Raw genomic sequence first — 17,922 nt, forward strand, 5'->3', positions numbered from 1 at the left:
CATTGTAAAAATAAACCACTGCTTCTTTATTCTTCGTAGAATTAATTTTTTGCATGTATATTTATAAGAAGAAACACCTGGAATTTTGTATTTTTTGCTGTTCTATATTGTCTACATTGTCTGGACATTCATCCCAAAAGCCATGGTATGAGGCTTGAGTTATTTGAAAGAAGATCTTCTGAAAATGTCTAGAAATATTTAGAAGCCTGAATATGCACACCTTTTCCTGTGCATTGCTAAATTTTAGATTACATATTAAAGGCGAATCCTGAATGACTCGATTGATCAACTGAACCTAGGCTCACTTTTGGAAAATAGTTGCATCGGAAATCTTTGAGATTGCCTCATTATCTGTACCCATTAGTTCCTAAGTTTCCTTCTATACTCAAAGAATTGCAAAAGTCATTTGCAACAGCAAATGTAGACATGAAATAATTAGCAATGTCCTATGCATGTATATTATCCCTTGTAAGATTAAAAGAATTTCATACACGCAGTGGTACTTTTGGAAATTGCGCAATATTCAAATGTTCTGACATCTTTTCAGTTTTAATGCATTATGTGTTTTATTAATTGGCAACTTCAAAACAGCAAGGTTACCTGCCTGTCAGCTTTTTATTTTGTTCAGTTACTAAGACAAGGTTAGAAGATGGGCTTTTCAGTGTCTAAATAGTTCTGAACTTGGTTTAAGATTTGCACACGACCTGTCCTCCAGTTTGTACATCTATACGTTTAGAGTATCCCATGACTCTTGTAACGTACTGAGCTCAAGATGTATGCCCTTTTGTACCTGACAGCAATTTACCAAGTGCTGTGGAATATCCGCAATAAATGAATTTGAAGTATTGGGTAAGAACCAATGGCATGAGCAGGGAATCTTTTTCAGTGCTATAAAGGAATCTGAATTTTCCCATTAACGAACTCTCTGGACTTGTCTAAAGATTAGAGTATTAAAATAATAGTTATTTAGATGAATAACCCATGGATACAAACAATAGTGTGGTGAAGGCCTGGAGTGGGTGCGTAGAGAAGGGGTTTGCTAGAAGGGGTCAATGGGGAGAAAAGGGTATGTCTGCATAACTTTCAACAATACAGATAAATTTTTAAAATGAAAGGAAAATGATTTTTAATATTTCAGATGATTATGTAAATTGTGCAATAGAAATGATAATACATTTGTAATTTTTAATAGCATACATTTGCTACAAAGCACTTTAACATTATATGTAATTCATCAATTCTATTTGCTTTGTTCAAACATACTCCAGAATTCTATATTTTTCAACACTCAACAGTGTTTTCTGGAAATATAGTACCCATGACATTTCTTTCTCAGCTAATTTATAGGCATATTTAGAAGCTTATTTTCCATGCGTCTTCTGATCCCCTATAATGTAGAGAACTGGGTGACTCAGGATGGCAAGATCAGATTAAATACTCTATTAGCAGAATGCATTTTACTGTCACAGTAATATGTCTTTTTCTTCCCATGAAAAAGATTTTTTGGGTTTTCCATGAACTTGACGTGTGGTGGTTTTTTTGTTTTTTTTTTTATGTTTCATTTTTGTTTGTTTGTGTTTATGCTTCTCTTGTTTCTATTGCAGTTTGGCCTTGGTATTACCAACCTACAGTTTTTACTATATAAAAGCCAAAATAGAAGAGACAATAACTCAGGCCAGATGTAAGTACTGTGAAAGCAACTTCAGGGTCCCTTTACCATCTTCTAGTATCAAATGTTTAAAGACGTCTAGATTTTGGAATACCCAAGGCTTATCCATTCTAGTAGCTGTTTTTACCAAATCTACAGCAATGATTCTAACCCATTCCAAACATGCAAGGAACAAGAAATATTCTACACGGATAGAATATGAGCAGGTACTCCAGTCTCACTGGCAGTCCCCACCACCCTTCCCGCCTCGCTTTGTGCTCATAGAATCATTGCGGTGCTGTGTCCTCTGTTGCTGTTGTTTTAAGGGTCTGCGAGCTGATGCAAAATGTTTCACATAGTCTCTGCCCATGGCACTGTGCGAGTAAAGCTTTACCTTTCCTTTCTTTTTTCTTTTTTTTGTTGTTGCTTTTGGCAAGAATAATATTGTGCTCCACATGTTCTACTTTGTTGGAAAATATTAGATTGCACTGGTCTTTGGTTTTGATTTGGTGATTGACTTTTTCTTATAATCAAAATTAATGTCTTCAGTAACTTAAATGAATTCTTTTAAGTATCATTTGGAATGTGGAGTAATTATTAACACTAGTGAATATTTCCAATCATTATTAATCTTTATTTGGTTTTGGGTGACTAGATTTAGTAAAGTAAAATGACCATCATATCCTTTGCACATTGCTCAGTTATTGCAACCTAAATTTTTCTGAGTACAATAAAGTAAAAAATGTATACATATTTACATATATCTTTTATATCGGAAACCGGGAATCTTAAGAATAACTAAACTAGATTCTTTCATTTCTATGTCAGTTCTTCTTTGCTCTCTGCAGTCCTGGTTCTCAGAGTACACTGTGGTATTTTATACATTTTTATCACTTTCACTTGATAGGTATGATGGTCTTTTCACAACCAGTAACTTTGCATGAGCTAGTTCTTCACTGGATAAATGAGGGGATGACTAGCGGGTCTTTGATGATTGGTAAATGGCTTTGTTTATAGGCTAACATCGGTACTGCACCTGCATTAACCACTTTGAAGAATAGATCCTTGAAATAACCACAGTGCAGATAGAGTGCTCTAGTCGTAATTGACGGGGCATACTTTCCAGTCTCCAAAAAGATGTGTCTTCTTTTCCAGACTACAGCTGTACATAATGAACCTTTGATCTATGCGCAATATTTTTATTCAAGGAAGTCATTGAATAAAATATTGTTTGTGACCCCCTTTGCTTTACCCTCTTTTTTTTGTTTCCCTGCTTTCTCTTTCTGATGGATTTTCACAGCAAAAAAGGGCAAAATGAAGGGCAAGTATTTTCTTGTTGCTCAACTTTTTTTCTGTTTAGTACACTTGACATTTCCACTGATCTTTCCATTCCTAATGGATATTATCCTCTGTGCTTCTCATTTGCTAGATTTTCCTCCATGATCACTCAAACCTTAGCAGCCAAAAACGGGGAAAGAATATGCTTGTATTTTCAAGTGGAGCCTGTTTCACATTCAAGTGTTGTCTTAGACTTAAATATTTGTGTGTTTTTATCCTACTACTTACTAATTCATACTAATGTGAAAAATGTTACTAATTCACTAAGGCATTAATTGGTTTATTGAAATCATTTTCTTTACCATAATATTCATAAAATTTTATGTTGACATTTTAAATACCTGTGATGTATTAAAGAATATCTTGGTTAGAATATGGTTAGTAAATGGGAAAGTTATAAACTTAGCATTTTCTCTGACAAAACTGTTAAAATCTATGTTACAAAATTAAAGTTTATTTTTTTAAGTATGAAGGACATTTGTAGTAATTGATGTATTTCAGTTTAGGATATACATATTTTAATTTTCTCATTAGATTATATTTCTAATGCCCTCTTATTGCCATAGAATCTCAGGATATATATTCTTGATTGCTTATCTAACCCTGTAACATTATCTTTGCAGATTCAGAGACGCTGAAGCCGGATAATTTTGAAGAATCTGGCTATACATTCTTAGCACCAAGGTTGGTTTGGTTTTATTTTATTTTTATAGCTTGTATGTTGGTTTGGTTTTATTTTATTTTTATAGCTTGTATGAATTATCACAGTTCTGAATTTGGGTCAAGACTGCTGCTCTGGGTTAATTTCATGCCAAATTATGGAACCAAAGAGAACAACAACTTTAAAAAGGAAAGGAATCCTGCTAACTCATTCATTTACTCATTCAGGTATTTACTAAGCAACTACTATGTGCTAAGCACTGTGCTGAAGTGGGGATACAGTAGTGAACAATTCAGGTGTAAGCTTTGCTTTTGTTGGAACTAACCAGGTAACAAGAATGAAGAATTATATATTTGCATTTGTATGTGTACACATACAAACATACTCTCTATATATGGTTTTACATGTTATATATACACACACACATATATACACACTGATAGATATATATGTGTACATATACACATGAGAATATATTCACCTTATAGTAGGTCTTACATAGCAGACCGTGCTGATTGGCTTCTGTGCTTCACCATCAGACAAGATGGAAAATATAGGTAACAGGCACTCACAGAGAGGATAAATATGTCTCAATTTCAATACCCAATTGGTAAAGCAAGGGACTTTATTTAGTTCAGCAAGGACTTAGCCAGTGGGCCATTTCTGTGGCCTAAGTCATCTTCAGTATCAACATGACTTACTGGAAGACTGGAAATTTCCTGTGTGCTTAGGGATGGAGCAAATCCACCAGAGAAGGGAAGCAATGTTATTATAACTTGTGACACCTCAATTAACACATGTTAAGCCCTTTACATGCATAAGTATATTTACTGCTCAAAAGAACTCTATAATAAATTGGTGTTATTGTCCCAATTCTCAGATCAGGAAACAGTTTTAGAGATGTGAAATAATAGTTTCCTCTTTACTCCAAGATATGAGTATATACTGACTATACAAATGCCGATAGATGTCAAAAGAACATTCAGTATATCTGAGTAAAATATTTTTGTAGGGAAGGTTTCCCGAGAACATTAATACTGAATGTGTATTCAAAGCATTGTGAAAAATAAGGTGATTAAAAAGTTGGGATAAAGAATAATTGGCGAGAAAAGGCAGAAAGTTATGTAGTATAGGATAGCAGTCATATATTTTTGTCACTGTTATTAATGAGAAACAGTGTAGCAAACTTTAGAGTAAGACTGTCTGGGTCTGTTACCCATATGTTCATTGTTATGGCGTGTTACTCAAATTCTCTGCACCTTAGTCTCTTTGCTTTCAAATGTTGTATCCCTAACACCTACCTCAGAGTTTGTATAAGCTTTTGATGAGATTATGCACGCAAAGTATATACCAAAGTTCTTGGTAAGATATGAGCTCTAAATAAATATGAGTTAGTATTTATTGGTTGTAGTAAGAGGTAGTAAGAGGAAGGAGAGGAAAAAGGATTTAATAAAGAGTATTAAAAAGTAGTTATTTTAAAATAATTTAAAGAAGAAAGCTTGCAAGTTTTATAGATATATAGCCATTTTAGTTAATTCTTAAATAAATTAAGCTATTTGATCATGAGTAATCAGTATTTGTAATTTCCTCAATTTTAAAACTATTGCAAAAGGAAAACATTGAATTTAGCTGCACGGAACATTCCTGCCTTAAAGAGGCATACAGTCATAGGAATGAAAAGTCTAAAACATAGATTAATTTTGCTGTCTTTCTTGGATGTCCAGAAATGAAAAAGGCACTTCAAAGAAGATGAGTTAGACTGAGAAATAACGATTTGCGATAGGCTAAAGTTCAGTGCTTATCTGTGACTTATTTAAGGTTGTTGAACAAAACAAAGTCATTTTCAGTATGCTAGAAGTAATTTGCCAAATTTCTAATACTAGAGATCTGTAGTTTCAATGCCTTTTGAATTACAACCTAATTTGGTCACAGAAAGTGACCAAAAGAGATTATAATTACAGGCCCTGAAAGTGTTTTCAGCAAATTGAAGTTCTTTTAAAGTCATGCAAATATTTCTTTACCTTGCTGCTTTACTTTTCTGAGGAATCATTTTCCTAAAAGAAATTAACAATGATCAATATTGTAAACTTGATCCTTTTAGAGAATCAGTGCCTCATAGACGGTATATTAGCAGGTATTCCCACACGTCTTTAGAGATGAATTGAGAAGTTTTGGTAATAACAGGTATTGTTCAGCTACCCACTGTCATGTGTGATTCCTTTGGGAAAAGAACCTGAGAAAGAGTGATTATCTTGAGTCCTTAAGCACCCAGGCCTGTGTTGAATAACCATTAGGCTAACAGATAACCAACATCAATGCTGTCTGGTTATTTGCCTCTCAAATATTACCATCAGCCTCTTGCTACTTATTGCCTGTAGCATAGGCACCACACTCCTCATCGTGGGTAATTTTCTGTGGTCCTTCTGGATCATCTTATTACTAAAGAACTCATTCTACTGACACAACATTCTGTATTTTCTCACATTTTCATTTTTAAAACCTTTCACTTTTATTCCCATCCTAATTCCACAACTCTCCTTAAAAGGGTACTTTCAACACTTTTTGGCTTTTGCTATTAGTAAAAATCAGATACTCTGATTTTTATAGTAATCAGACATAGTCAATATGTCTTTAGACTATTTCAAAATGCAGCACAATTCAACCAGCAAGTATAAACACACACACACACACAGGATGACACTGTCTAAATTAATTGCTCACCACACTAAATGCCTTCTATTGGTAGAGGTCAAAGTAGCTTTTGGCCTGGAGCTATGCAGTAACAGAAGTGCACAGAGTGGAAGTTCAAAGCACCTTGTATGGTTAAAGCACACTAATTCGGGATGTGAAGACTGGGCTCTTCCTCGGGCTTCCCCGTCTGCTCGTTAGGTCCTCTGAGTAAACCTGTTTACATCCTGGTCTCAGTCCTCACCTTTGAATTATTTTATACTTTCTGATAAAGTGAATTTTAGGATTAAATGAGCAAATGTAATTTTAGAAATGCCTTTTAAATAATAACAGAATTCTAAAAATGGGTTTTTAATAATTATTTGCAACATTTTATTGAGTTCTTCTAATACCTTGAGTTCAGCTTCTAACTTGGTGAAGTCATTGCAATCTTCATTGCCAGGCACCCAATCAGGGGGAAAAAGCCAGTTGCACTTAAAAATGTCCTTGATGGAAAGAATGAGAATTAATTTTATTGAAGCTTTACCCTTGAGTATATGTCCTTTAATACTCCCTGTGGTGAATATGGAAGTGCAGAGGCATGTCAGAGTCACCAGGCTGTCTCAAAGAGAAACCCTTGTCTGATTGTTTGAATTAAGAGCTGAAATTGGTGTTTTGCTTTTTTCTTTTATGAACTATCATTTTAATTGAAAGAATGACTTTGGTATTTGGAAAATCTTTTCTCAAAAAATCAATCGTATCAGCCTTTTACTTTGAAAAAAAATGACAGAGTTTTTGTTGCCAAGGACAAAATTTGAGCTTTTAAACAAAAATTAGAATTGGTAAAGTTGAATTTATTACTATGAATGTCCCCATATTTAGACTATTCTATTGATGACATCAGTGATGATATTAATGAATATGCATTTTCAATATTGTATAATAAAATGTGTCATCATTTGGAAGACCTGCATAATTCATATTTCCCAATTGACTAATGAGTTATGTTACAAAATCATGGATGCAAAAAGATTTGCTAAAGTATAAGATAGTGCATTGTTTTATGTGCCAAAACAAAATCTTGCAGTTGACCATAGTTAAATCAATGCTACTTTTTCCAATAGGTTATTGTTTTAATTAAAAACAGTAATTTCTCATAGAAATGTTAACATAATGGTTTTACAAGTATTCTTCTATTTAGTGAGAAAATACATGTTTTAAAATTTCTCAATTTCTATATGAAAACTGTAAACCTACATCTTACAGTGATAATAATGTAATAAGTATACAAAAGCCAGCATTTATTGCTCATATGCTATCCAGAGGTCAAATGCTTAATATGTATATCTATAATACCACTTATTGTCAAAGTATTATTTTGATGTAGAAATGAGAAATAGAGGTAACAAAATCAATGACTTACAAAGTCATATAAGCTAGTAAAAAAAAGTGTTTCCACTTCCTATGATTATGTGTACATTTTTAATGTTTTGATTTTAATAACCAATATCTTAAAATATTTTTCAGAGATTACTGCAATGACCTTAAAATATCAGATAATAACACTGAATTTCTTTTAAATTTCAATGAGTTTATTGATAGAAAAACTCCAAACAATCCATCTTGTAAGTATGCACTAATTCACAATAATTGTTTGTGTGGTCAAATCCTGGTTCAGTTTAATTTGTTATGATGGTTTATTTATTTTATAAAATTTTAATGGTAAAATGTAACAATATGACCCTAGTAAAGAAATGTTATTACATTATTAAATGAAATCAAAATTCAAAAGCCAGAAAATAGATACTTGCAAGTGTTTAGGATGTGCTCACCTTTGCTCCTTTCAAATTTAAGAAGCTTAATTTTGAATGACCTTTTGAAGGTTTTTTATTGCATTGTTCTTGCTATTTAGAGGAGAACAAATATATAACACATATTTTCCAATTTATATAATGAGTTTTACTATGAATAGAATAAAAAGATAAACAGTATTACTTGCTTTCTTGCTGACATTCTATTTTGATCACAGTTAACTTTGTAATTGAAAATATGCTCCTATATTTTTCCATTTTGTGAAGTAAAAAACATTGGGATAAAAGAAATTTTAGTAGTCTTTTACTATTACATTTGTCTTTTAGAGAAAATTTGCATCATTCATACTATGAAACTTCATAGAGATTTATGAATTCTTAGCTTTTAAAACATTTAAAAAATCTTAACTATTTTTTCCTAAAAATTAAAATAATTAAAACCAACTACGATTTTTCAGCCCTAATATTACCCCCCACCTCTTGTAGTAATAGCGTAAGTAAAACCATATATTCCTTACCTGAATAAAATGAAATGTTGATATGAATGAAGTTTCAGGGGCTACTTACAGGTTATTCACAGTGTCATGGGCTTAGAGTAGAGGAGCCTGAGGAAAAGGATGAAGAAAAAGTGTTTCTAAAATGTGTATTAATTTGACCCTTGATTTTTATCATCTATCCTTCCCATTACCTTTGAACTTGAGCTGATAGGATCCTTCACTAATATCAGTAGATTCCAAAAGCTAGTCTTGGAATGGAGATGGTGTGTGATAACTTATGTTCCTTGGCCAAAACAAACAACCTACATAACTATGTATTTTTATATTTATATATAGACTTGTCCATGAAATGATGATAGTTTGAAATCACTACACAAAAACAAAAGAGAATACTATTTCTTCATTGTTTCTTGATTGGCATATTTCATATATCTTGTTAATGCAGTTTTAAAAATAAGTTGCCTCATTTAGAATTGACTTTTCCACTACTAATTCTGTCCTTAGCCTAAAATAGTCAAGGAAAGATGAAAAAAAATGCAGAAAATAAATATAGGATTTATTTTAAAATTCATGGAAATATTTTTCATTCTAAATTGCTTCTAGGAATAGATAATATATTTGTCTCATTATCTTAATTTTAAAAGTATGTGGGTGTCATCGAGGGTCTCCTTTTTCTGTGTTAGGTAACACGGATTTGATAAATCGGGTCTTGCTGGATGCAGGTTTTACAAATGAACTGGTGCAAAATTACTGGAGTAAGCAGAAAAACATGTAAGTATTCTTATTAATTAAAAACTATGTCCTCCTTTTCAATTTAGCATCTTTCTGGGGAATGTCTGGAAATAAGCATCAAATTTAAAGTTTATCTTTAATAACAATTTATTGAGAAAATCATTTTGCAGTTGTTGACAACTTGCATTTGCATTTGCAGTTGTGGGTGTCTGTGAGGAATAACACCTGCCCTTACTCAGCTCTACACGTAGTGTGTGCACTGACATGTGAATGGGCATGTTTGCGTGTGCTTCTACATGTGGTGAAATAGGTTTCCGACCATGTACCCCATCAAGAAACTGACAAATCTGACGATGGTTCTCATTTACAGTCTCTCCTCCACCCATTTCCAATCAATCGTCAAGTGCTGAATATGTATTCTAACAATGTTTTCCTCTCTTTATACGCAAAGTCCCAATTCCAGTTTTTAAGCAATTACAGCCACTGATTTTTATGCCTTTAATACTTCCCATTCCTCTTCCTACAACAGCCCCCAGTCTATATTCTCCATGTAACTCACACCTGCCAGTCTTACTTTTAAAATGCAGTTCCCATTCTAGGCTAAAGGTGACACTCTCCAGCATGGGTTTCAAGATCATTCATGAGCTGACCATCCTTAGAAGCTTGTACTCAAAACTTGACTTCCTGTATTTCTCACCTTGTGCCTTTTGCTTTTATCACACCAGATACAATCACTCTTCACTAGCTTTCTCTGCCATCCCGGTTAACTCCTATTCCATCTTCAAAATTCGGCTGTATTATTCTTTTCCTATGATATGTCTTCCTTAAGCGTCCTCCCTTTTAATTACTTATTTCTTAGATGTTTTCACTATTAAAACATAGTTGCATCTATTGATATATTTACTTTGGCTACTCTGGCTATCTGTATTTTAAGAAATAATTTTATTTATCTTTGTAGCACCAACACCTAAATTAGTACCTTTCAGAGAGTAAGTTGAATAAAATATTTCCTCCTTCTGTCTTCTGTTCCAGCAAGGGAGTGAAAGCTCGGTTTGTTGTGACTGATGGTGGGATTACCAGGGTTTATCCCAAAGAGTAAGTTCAAATAACATCTGTAAAAATAAGTGCATTACAAAAGACTACGGCAGGAATCTGTTCATTACTGTATGAGGAAGCCATTCTTCAGAGACACTGATCATTATTCATACATTAAATTGTAATCATTATTTAAAGTATTTACATTACAAAATATTTCATTTCTTTAAAAATGTTATATGATTCCTCAGTAATGTATTTGCTTATCATATATATTACATAATTTAAGATATTTTAAAAACATGTTTCTCTTTGTACAAACTAACCTAGTCAAATGAACATAATGGTTATAGCCTATGGACTATATTTGAATAGCACTTCATTGTTTTCACTGTACTTCAATGAATCTTACCTCTGTTTACCTTCAGAACAGTCTATAAAGTGGGCTTGGCAGGCTTATTAATATTAATTGACCTATTAACTGACTTGTCCAGAATTACCTAGTTGGTAAATGGCAGAGTAAAACCTAGGAGTCAGTTTTTTCTACAAATTTAATGCCGATGTATTGCTTAATAATGAGTATCATATACCCCATCAATTACCACTGACTTGCTTGGGCATACCTGAGATGTAGACATATCTGTAAATTTTGGTTTTGTTCACAAAGGGAAAAGTAGGTTATCAGGTAGATTAAAGACTAAAAATGATGAGCCATTTCCTCCTTAGGGCTGGAGAAAATTGGCAAGAAAATCCAGAAACCTATGAGGACAGCTTCTATAAAAGGAGTCTTGATAATGATAACTATGTTTTCACTGCTCCCTACTTTAATAGTAAGTATTTCTTGGAATTTAGCTTTTATAATTAAAAAATAATAAATTATTGCTACTACTTGCATTAGTCCCCCAAAATATAAGTTAATTGCTCAGAACAGTCATTAAGTATACACGATATGCTGACATTGGAAAGACAGAAGCATCTATTTAACTGAGGAGGTAAAATGCACATACAGGAAACAGTCATCCAGTAATGTAGAAGCAGCTTATCTGCAGGCATGCATAATACTAGAAACATGTAGATAAACCTTCATTTCACAAACTGAAAATATATTGAAGAATGCTTAATTTTTAAAAATGTAATTAATTTACTGCACTCTAATTAGTTTGTTAAATATGTTAACTATAGGAATTAATAGTAGCCATATTTTAAAATATTTTATTGTTATTTCCCCCAAATTTTCTAATTGAATTATTCAGCCTCTCTGGGGATAGATATTATTTATCCTCATTTTCACAAATGGGAAAACTGAAGTTCAGAAAATATTAGAGTATTTTCCAGGAACATTTTCTTCTAAAAATTCAAAGGCAGTTTGGGAATCTAACATCAATCTTTCCACTTCAGCTGCCTTTCCAGTATTTTAGCAAATGTCATGAAGCAGAGGTTTGGCATGCACCCATTGCATTGTGGAATGCATGAGGCCAACCTGAATAGTTCACATCCCAAAGGCAATTAATGCAAACCAATTCATCGACACTCCAATTACCCTGGCATAGCATATACCTGTGCTAGATTAGTCATGTATGGAAAGAAATTCAATGTTATTTGATTTATCTAGATAGGTCTTTTTTCCACTTTTTTTTTTTAGAAAGTGGACCTGGTGCTTATGAATCAGGCATTATGGTAAGCAAAGCAGTAGAAATATATATCCAAGGAAAACTTCTTAAACCTGCAGGTAAGCATATATATAAATATATATTATATAGATACACATGACCAATATTAATGTGACCTAATATTTGTATTAAAAAAAAATGGGCAATGCTTATCAGAAAGTTTCAACCAAAATACAGACAAATGTTTTAAAAAATAAAATACAATCACTTCTCTTTGAGGTTGGGGATAAAATTAAGTTGGTGGTATATAGAGTTGAGGAATTTTCTAAGAAGTATATATGTTTATATGCTGTTGACACAAATTTATGGAGTCAATTTAGTGTCATATGTAAAAATTCTAAATGCTGGATTGGTCCAGCAATCCCACTCGAGAAGTCCAACCTGAAAGACACTTACGAATATGCAGAAGGATACATGGCCAAAGATGTGAATATTTGTAATGATGTGAACATGGAAAGTTTAGTTTCCATTATTGGGGTGAAAAGATAAATTATGGCATAACTGTGCAATAAAAAGTATTAGGTAAGGATCCATTTTTTAAAAACCTTCCAATAAAGTAGGTTGAAAATAACTTTTTTTATAAAAGAAATCAAACAAAACAGTTTGTAAAACTGAAGATTAATGGGAATTGGAAGGAGGCTGGAATGAGTAGACAATAATGTAATAATTATTATTTTTTCATTGTATGATTCAATGCTGTTTGACCATTTCAAAGAGCATGCATTAGGCCACGGGGAGAAGGTTCATAAATTGCCTTCCTACCCCTGAGGGCAGTTTTATCCCTCAGTGGCTCAACTATGTAGTTAGATTCACTCCATCACTTCCTAACCAATACACCCTTCATTTGCTCAGTTGCTTTTATCCACTTAATTATCTCTCAGACACTTTATCATTCTTCCACTCACTCAACTGTTCATCTTCTCTTCTAGTCACTCTTCAGCCAACATTTCTTAATTACCTATTGCATACATTGCATTGGCCAGTTTAGGAAAGCCTCCTCAGACATTCTATTTCAATGGCCTTATATTTCTAAGGCTATTCTTAATACTATCACATTTTTTAGCTTACCAGCTATATTAGTTAATTGGCCAGGTTGTGGCAAATGAATAAGCTGTTTTGTGAATATAAATGAAGTTTATGTGATAGATGAAGAGCTATCAGCATTACTTCTTAATGCAAACCCCAAGAAATATCTCTGTAACAAACATTATATTCAATACTATTATATAAATTACCTAATTTATTATGTAGCAAATATTTATTGCAGCTAACTAAAATTACAGTCTTTTAAATTAATTCAAATAAACTTTTCAACGTACAGCTGAAATTAAATTGATTTCTTTTAGATTTTATTCTATTTTTTTTAAATTTTTTTAATATAGTTTATTGATTTTTACAGAGAGGAAGGGAGAGAGGTAGAGTTAGAAACATCGATGAGAGAGAAACATCGATTAGCTGCCTCCTGCACATCTCCTGGGGATGTGCCTGCAACCCAGGTACATGCCCTTGACCGGAATCGAACCCGGGACCTTTCAGTCCACAGGCCGACGCTCTATCCACTGAGCCAAACCGGTTTTGGCTAGATTTCCTTTAAATCTCAAGAAACTTATACTTGCCTGCTCAGGAATTTTCAAATATGAGAAGAAAAATTGATATATGAGAATCATAGGTATATTTTTTAAAGATATATGTCCATTTTTCTTTTACATATATTGCAGTTGTTGGAATTAAAATTGATGTAAATTCATGGATAGAGAATTTCACCAAAACATCAATTAGGGATCCGGTAAGATATATATATATTTTTAAATTATTTTACTATGTACTTACTCTCAAATGTAAAAAAGTTAAAAGTAAAATCTTATACAGAGGCTAAATTTTCAGTGCCACTACACTGAAACAAAATTATGAATTCCTTTTTTTTTTCAAAGATTTTAAAAATCGATTAATAAATATAAAAAATTTTAATTTTATCGTTTGAAATGGTAGTATAGATAAGTATTGCTATTTTCTAAAGATAAAATAATTCTCTTTTTTATGGGCTAGACTGATGTTTAATCTTACTTTTATACTAAATTATTTTATTTATAATTGCAACATGGTAATAATATGATACAATTAAAATTCAGTTTTACAAAATGTGGTAATAATTGTAATTTTGTCTTTCAGTGTGCTGGTCCAATTTGTGACTGCAAAAGAAACAGTGATGTAAGAAAACTCTTTAAAATAAACATTTTAACTATAATTTTTAAAAAAATATATTTTATTGATTTTTTTACGGAGAGGAAGGGAGAGGGATAGAGAGTTAGAAACCTCGATGAGAGAGAAACATTGATCAGCTGCCTCCTGCACACTCCCCACCGGGGATGTGCCCGCAACCAAGGTACATGCCCTTGACCGGAATCGAACCCGGAACCCCTCACTCCAAAGGCCGACGCTCCATCCACTGAGCCAAACCGGCCAGGGCTTAACTATAATTTTTTATTGTTACTCTTGCTAAGATTTTATGATTAAAAAAAGATGCAGGAAATTTTAATCAAGTGCTAAAAAATTAACTATGAAGTTGTGAACTACTTTAAATCCTATTTTAAAAAAGATTATTATATTATGGGAAATTATAATAAAGGCATATCAATATGGACTGTATTCTCTTCTATCTCAATTCTGTTAGATTCTTTGTACCTATGAATCTTTATCTCTATTCCTGGGTGGGAATTTTCTAACCAAGATATACTTTCTACTTATCCATGCAGGCTTCCCGCATCTTTTGCATTTCCTCTAAGTTTATTCAACACTGTATTTACAATGATGAGAAATTGTTTTTTTAACTAAACCTAAGGATTATATAATTTATTATGAAGTTCCACTAACATGGATTGAATTTTACATTGCCTTCTATTTTATTTCTGTTTGAGAGTTTGAAAAAGCAAATGTGGACTTTTTTTGTTCAAAAGCTGAAGATGCTTTAAGGATGATACTAGATAAACTATTCCAAAAAATGAAGAAGGAAGGATAATTCCACTCTTCTGGTCATCTTATCTGTGTGTATATTTCCCAAGGAGGCAAAGGGTTTATATCATCTGATCACTTCTAGTCATCAAAATTATGTCAATAATTTATTTTTGTAGTCTATCCATTTTATAGAGAGTTTGTAAACATTGATTATGGGAACTATGTTTTTGGAGCAAAGGTTTTGGCAAGCTGCTTCCACAGTAGGAAAATGGAATGCCCATGTCCCCAACTCTGAAAACAGTATTTCAAATTGTCGTTTTTATATAATAAAAACTATTAAACTGATTCATGCATTTACACATGATTTCAATTAGGTGGGAATTTATGCTCTATTTCAGGATTAATGATTTTTTTCTGTCACAGGCATTTCTTTTTTTGCTTTTAAATTTTAAATGATCCAACCAAGTATTTATAAATATAGCTCTAACTATCCCCAGACTGCTCCTTTTTTAAGTCTAGGAAACACGATGACTAAAATTCATTTAAAAATATTTTCTATCAAATCTTAAACATGTGCTTAAAATAATAAAGTAATTATACATTATGAAATATTTTGATATATTCAGTTTACCGAGTGATTCAGATGATTTTTGGAGTGGCAAAAAGATTATTTCTGATTTGTTCTTATGATTTGTTAAGATTAAGTTGACAGTTTTAATTGGATTGATAGTAGTGGAATATCAAGCCCTGGGGGTTTGATATGAATCAATGCATGCCCTTAATTTATTTAATCAGAATCTCTTGAGGATGTGTGTCCAAGAGAAGACATAATCATTGGAATTTTTCTCCTAGTGTTGTTATAATCATCTACATGTATGGAAGTAATGATAGTATAACCTTGTAATCTTTCTAAAATGTGTTAACTGTTATTTTTATTTTTATAGGTAATGGATTGTGTGATTCTAGATGATGGTGGCTTTCTTTTAATGGCAAATCATGATGAATATACTAATCAGGTATGTACCTTAAAGTGAAAAAGAACTAAGGTTTCCAAAGTATATTTTCCTAGATCAACATTACAAAACTCCTTCATACCATAATAGAAATTGATGAGTTGTTTTATTTTTGTTATAAATTTTAAAGTGCTTTATATGATATAAATCATTAAGATATGCATCCAGAATATAGGTTTCCTTATGTTTGTCAGTTGAGCTTACTTTCTAGTACTCAAAGTAATTAAAACATATAGTTAAGGATCTTAACATGATTTAAACTATTTTTTATTTTTGATCTCTCAGAAATGTAGAATATTCCCATGTATTAAATACTTATCAGTTGATAGTGTCTAACTTACTATATGGCTGCTTTGAAACAGAAGTTTCTAATCCCAAATTTGTAAATTGCTAATTGCTTCACAGAAGATTTTGAACAGAGTAGAATTTTTTGTCAACTAATTTCATTTCTGAGTCTACATTTGTGGCTTCTCTTAAAAGAAAAAGAAGGAAAAGATCTCTCAACGATGACCGTTTTTCCAATGTTTATGGGCTGGAGTTTAGGATTAAACTTCAGGGTAATCCTCTAGTACCTTGGAGGTTGCTCCTGTGGCTGGGGCTCACTCCCGTTCATCACAGTCCCTACAAATTTCTTCCTCAAGTCCCATCCTTTTTCTTATTTGTGCTGTTTCTCATCCTCAGGAGGCATTTGGTTGCCCTTAATGCTGAATAAATTGTTTCCATCCTTTCTACAGATATCACACAGAGCTTTTGAGTATTGAGTTAAGCTCACTTGCGTTCTTTTGGAATGCCTGGTTTTAAAACTCCTGAGTAATTTTAGTACACAATTCTTTGTATATATCCTTTTTCTTTTCACTGTACTGATTCAGGTATTACTGTTTGACTTTAGTTTGCAACTATTACTTTTTTCTGTGCAGATTGGAAGATTTTTTGGCGAGATTGATCCAAGTTTGATGAGACATCTGGTTAATATATCCGTCTATGCTTTCAACAAATCCTACGATTATCAGTCGGTGTGTGAGCCTGGTGCTGCCCCAAAACAAGGAGCAGGGCATCGCTCTGCATACGTGGTCAGTGATAGCCCCGTCACCCCTCCCTCCCCAAGAGACACTCGGTGTGGATGAAAGCACTGACTTTTATTTTATATTTTCCAGCCATCAATAGCAGACATATTACATATTGGCTGGTGGGCGACAGCTGCTGCCTGGTAAGTCAAAATTCTATTTTTATTGGTAAGGAGAGAAAGATGTAAATAGTAAATAATGTGATGAAAACTTGGATTTTGTGACATGTAAATAATAATTATGGGAATTTTTTTATTCCCAATAACACATATTGGCAATATGTATTTATAAATAGTCCTTCTAAGTGATCCATGTAAAGCTGTTACAATCATTCTGTCTTGTTTTGTTTTTTTTATGAAAACAATGTTATGCTCATGCAAGCGCCAGCCTTTCCAGAAGCTTATTTTTCCTATGGGACCTTTGAAACTCTTCATTTGTGTGTCTTCCTTATAGGATACTCAATTCCTTAAATTGTAGGTGTTTTTATCTCTTCTATTTATTGCATTCTGTATTCCAGTTGGATGTCTTCATCCATCAAATTCCTGACATAATGACTCCTCTTTCCACCCCTTTACTGTTCATACAAAGGCTGGCACAGTTTTAAATGCATCAATCATCTTGCTGAAATGGATCTAATTCTTTCTTTTCACTGAATCCAACCTCCTTCATCCCCTCACCTATAACCTGCCACCTATGAAAATGAGACATTTAAACGAAACAAATTTGTAAAAATTGGTGCTTTCTGTTGCGAAAATGAGATTTCTAAATCTCATTTTGAGCCCTAGCTGGTTTGGCTCAATTAATAGAGTGTCAGCCTGTGGACTGAAGGGTCCC

General features: G+C 32.8%; 1 protein-coding gene across 1 annotated transcript in view; it reads left to right on the forward strand.

The window, feature by feature from the left end:
• Positions 1–17,922, forward strand: part of CACNA2D1 (calcium voltage-gated channel auxiliary subunit alpha2delta 1) — a 319,906-nt gene that overhangs the window by 276,630 nt on the left and 25,354 nt on the right. The window contains exons 22-34 of the mRNA XM_015572696.1: positions 1,605–1,681; positions 2,949–2,969; positions 3,610–3,670; positions 7,842–7,939; positions 9,306–9,393; positions 10,387–10,449; positions 11,116–11,219; positions 12,032–12,118; positions 13,778–13,845; positions 14,229–14,267; positions 15,956–16,027; positions 16,942–17,094; positions 17,179–17,231. Of these exons, the coding sequence (XP_015428182.1) occupies positions 1,605–1,681; positions 2,949–2,969; positions 3,610–3,670; positions 7,842–7,939; positions 9,306–9,393; positions 10,387–10,449; positions 11,116–11,219; positions 12,032–12,118; positions 13,778–13,845; positions 14,229–14,267; positions 15,956–16,027; positions 16,942–17,094; positions 17,179–17,231 (984 nt within the window). The remainder of the gene's footprint in view (positions 1–1,604; positions 1,682–2,948; positions 2,970–3,609; positions 3,671–7,841; positions 7,940–9,305; positions 9,394–10,386; positions 10,450–11,115; positions 11,220–12,031; positions 12,119–13,777; positions 13,846–14,228; positions 14,268–15,955; positions 16,028–16,941; positions 17,095–17,178; positions 17,232–17,922) is intronic.

This window comes from Myotis davidii, unplaced genomic scaffold (genome assembly GCF_000327345.1).
Source record: "Myotis davidii unplaced genomic scaffold, ASM32734v1 scaffold49, whole genome shotgun sequence".
Classification (NCBI taxonomy): Eukaryota; Metazoa; Chordata; class Mammalia; order Chiroptera; family Vespertilionidae; genus Myotis; species Myotis davidii.